The sequence below is a fragment of the Carlito syrichta genome, unplaced genomic scaffold (genome assembly GCF_000164805.1).
Source record: "Carlito syrichta isolate Samal-C Ts95f unplaced genomic scaffold, Tarsius_syrichta-2.0.1 Scaffold301559, whole genome shotgun sequence".
In the NCBI taxonomy this organism is placed as follows: Eukaryota; Metazoa; Chordata; class Mammalia; order Primates; family Tarsiidae; genus Carlito; species Carlito syrichta.
In genome coordinates, this window is record NW_007245655.1 from 44412 (window position 1) to 46971 (window position 2560).

Consider the following 2560-nt stretch of genomic DNA (forward strand, 5'->3'; position numbering starts at 1 on the left):
AAGTTTAGTTATCTCTATGGAAGTAGAGACATTTGTGAGGTGCAATAGTCTAGTAAAGTTGAAAGCAATTTCTAAGGATGCCTAGCATAGTCTCCAGCAATCATCTCTTACTAACTGTGGGGTTCTAGATAAGTTCACTGACCTTTCCATGCCGCATTCTCATATTTGTAAAAAGGGTGTTTATTAGTTTCTTATGGCTGCTGTAACAAATTAACATAAACTTGGTGGTTTAAAACATCAGAAATGGGCTGAGGGTTGTGACTCAAGCCTGTAATCCCAACACTTTGGGAGGCCAAGGCGAGAGGATTGCCTGAGCTCAGGGGTTCAAGACCAACCTGGGCAACATGGCAAGACCTTGTCTCTAAAGTAAATTTTAAAAAAATCAGGCAGGCCTGGTGGTGTGTGCCTGTGTTTCCAGCTATTTGGAAGGCTGAAGCAGAAGGATCACCTGTATCCAGCAGGTTGAGGCTACAGTGGCTGTGAGTGTGCCACTGCACTCCAGCCTGGGTGATAGAGTGAGACTCTGACTCAAAAAAAATAAAAAAATTGTTTACAACAAAACCAGAGACCTGCCTAGATGTGAACTATGTTGTTTACTTTGTAATGTGACCATTTTTGGTGTACTAGTTCTCTTATTCTTGATTGTAGGTGAGATTGCCATGCTGGGTGGTGTAGGAGAACATAATGAGAAGCTGTGGAGCTTTACCAAAAAGGCCTCACACATTCAGTTGGACAGGTAAAAGAGTTTGTGTGTTTTGGACTTACTTTCAAGCATTTAAATTATATCTGCTTCCCTTCACCCCTTCCCATTGAAGATTCTTATTAAGGGAGATAGAGACTATATTTTTCAAGGTTTCACTGCTCATTACCACTATTAGTAGTATGAAATAGTTGTGATTCTAATCTTTGGTATGGTATTACTACAGATTTTCTTCATTCCAATGTATAAAAGAATTGTTAAATTTTCTGAACATATTGAAACTGAGTCATATTTCCTTTTTTTTGTTCTTGAAAGCAGGATTTATTGAGAGGACAGAAAAGCTCCCGCAGTGGGAGGGGACCTGAAGGGGTTGTCCAAACTGAGTCATGTTTCAATAAACCAGATATTTTGGTGTAAACTTGAAAGTTGTGATCTTGTCAGTTTTCTTTCTTGCTTATTTTGGGAAGAATCAGTATGTTGTATCGTGCCAATTCCTGCAGTATATAATAAGAAATAAGAATTACTTACTGGGGGCTTCGGGTTTCTTTAAGCATGCGTGTAAATGCTTTAAAGTATTCTTTGTATTTTTTTTTTTTTTGAGTTGGAGTCTCATTCTGTTGCCCAGGCTAGAGTGCAGTGGTACACTCACAGCCCACCCCAGTGTCCACCTACTGGGCTCTGGTGATCCTTCCAAGTATCTGGAACTATAGGCGCATGCTACCACGCTCAGCTAATTTTTTGTTTTTTATTTATTGTAGAGACGAGGTCTCACCAAGTTACCCAGGCTAGTCTCGAACCCATGGCCTTAGGCAATCCACCCACCTTGGCCTCCCAAAGTGCTGGGATTACACGTTGAGCCACCAAGCCCAGCCCCTTGTATTTTTTTAAGCCCTTCCATTCTAAGAAATTTCTTCTATTTTTAATTCTTAGTTAAAAGTCTTGTAACACATGAGCTTTGTTTCCTCAGCTTACCAGAAGTGCCTTTACTTGTTGATGTGCCTTGTTTATCTGCTCAGTTGGATGACTCCATTCTTAATATAGTGAAAGACCACATTTTTAAGCATGGAACTGTAGCATCTCGCCCCCCAGTGCAGATAGAGGAACTGATAGAAAAACCTGGAGGCATCATAGTGCGATGGTGTAAGGTACGTAATTTCAGAATTGGAGACATGGCTTCCATGTCATAGATTTGTGACTTGCGGGCCTATAAAATGTTTCATTAGCTCCCTTTGAATATTTTCTTCTCTTCCTAACAAAAAATCCCTTTTGCTTTACAGTTAAAATAAAGTCACAGGGAACGTGAACTGAGGTAGCTTTTCTAGTTTTAGGTAAACAGTTTGAAAATACTTTTGAAAATCTCTGTATCACAGCGTTGCTTCCCAGCACATATTTCCCAAGCTTAACTCAGTGAATTGAGAATTTCTCTCATTTCTGTTTATTAGAAAAGCCAAAAGATAGTGAATATTGGATGTTTTCATATTTACTGTTTAACACTGACCTAATACCCTCTGAAATTAGGTTCCTAAAGTGTGGTTTCTTTACATTCTCAGTGTTGCTGAGAGTTTTGTTTATTAATTAAATTATCCTATGTATGTGAGTTACCATATTCTAAGTAGAAACAATATCCAAATTAGCCATGTATATTGACTGTTGACAGATACATCATTGTTCAGAGATGAATACTTGGCTTTCAAAAACCATTTTCTTTTTTTTTTTTTTTGAGTTGGAGTCTCACTCAGTCGCCCAGACTGGAGTGCAGTGACTGCTCCCGGCCACCGCAGTCCCGACCCGCTGGGCTTTGGTGATCCTTCTGCCTCAGCCTTCCTAGTAGCCGGAATTACAGGCATGTGCTACCACGCC

The 2560-nt window shown here is 39.8% G+C and overlaps 1 protein-coding gene across 1 annotated transcript in view; it reads left to right on the top strand.

The window, feature by feature from the left end:
• CRLF3 (cytokine receptor like factor 3) overlaps positions 1–2560 on the top strand; it is a gene marked incomplete at its 5' end in the record, with an annotated part of 27569 nt that overhangs the window by 22261 nt on the left and 2748 nt on the right. Inside the window, 2 exons of the mRNA XM_021710808.1 lie at positions 649–736; positions 1668–1845. Of these exons, the coding sequence (XP_021566483.1) occupies positions 649–736; positions 1668–1845 (266 nt within the window). The remainder of the gene's footprint in view (positions 1–648; positions 737–1667; positions 1846–2560) is intronic.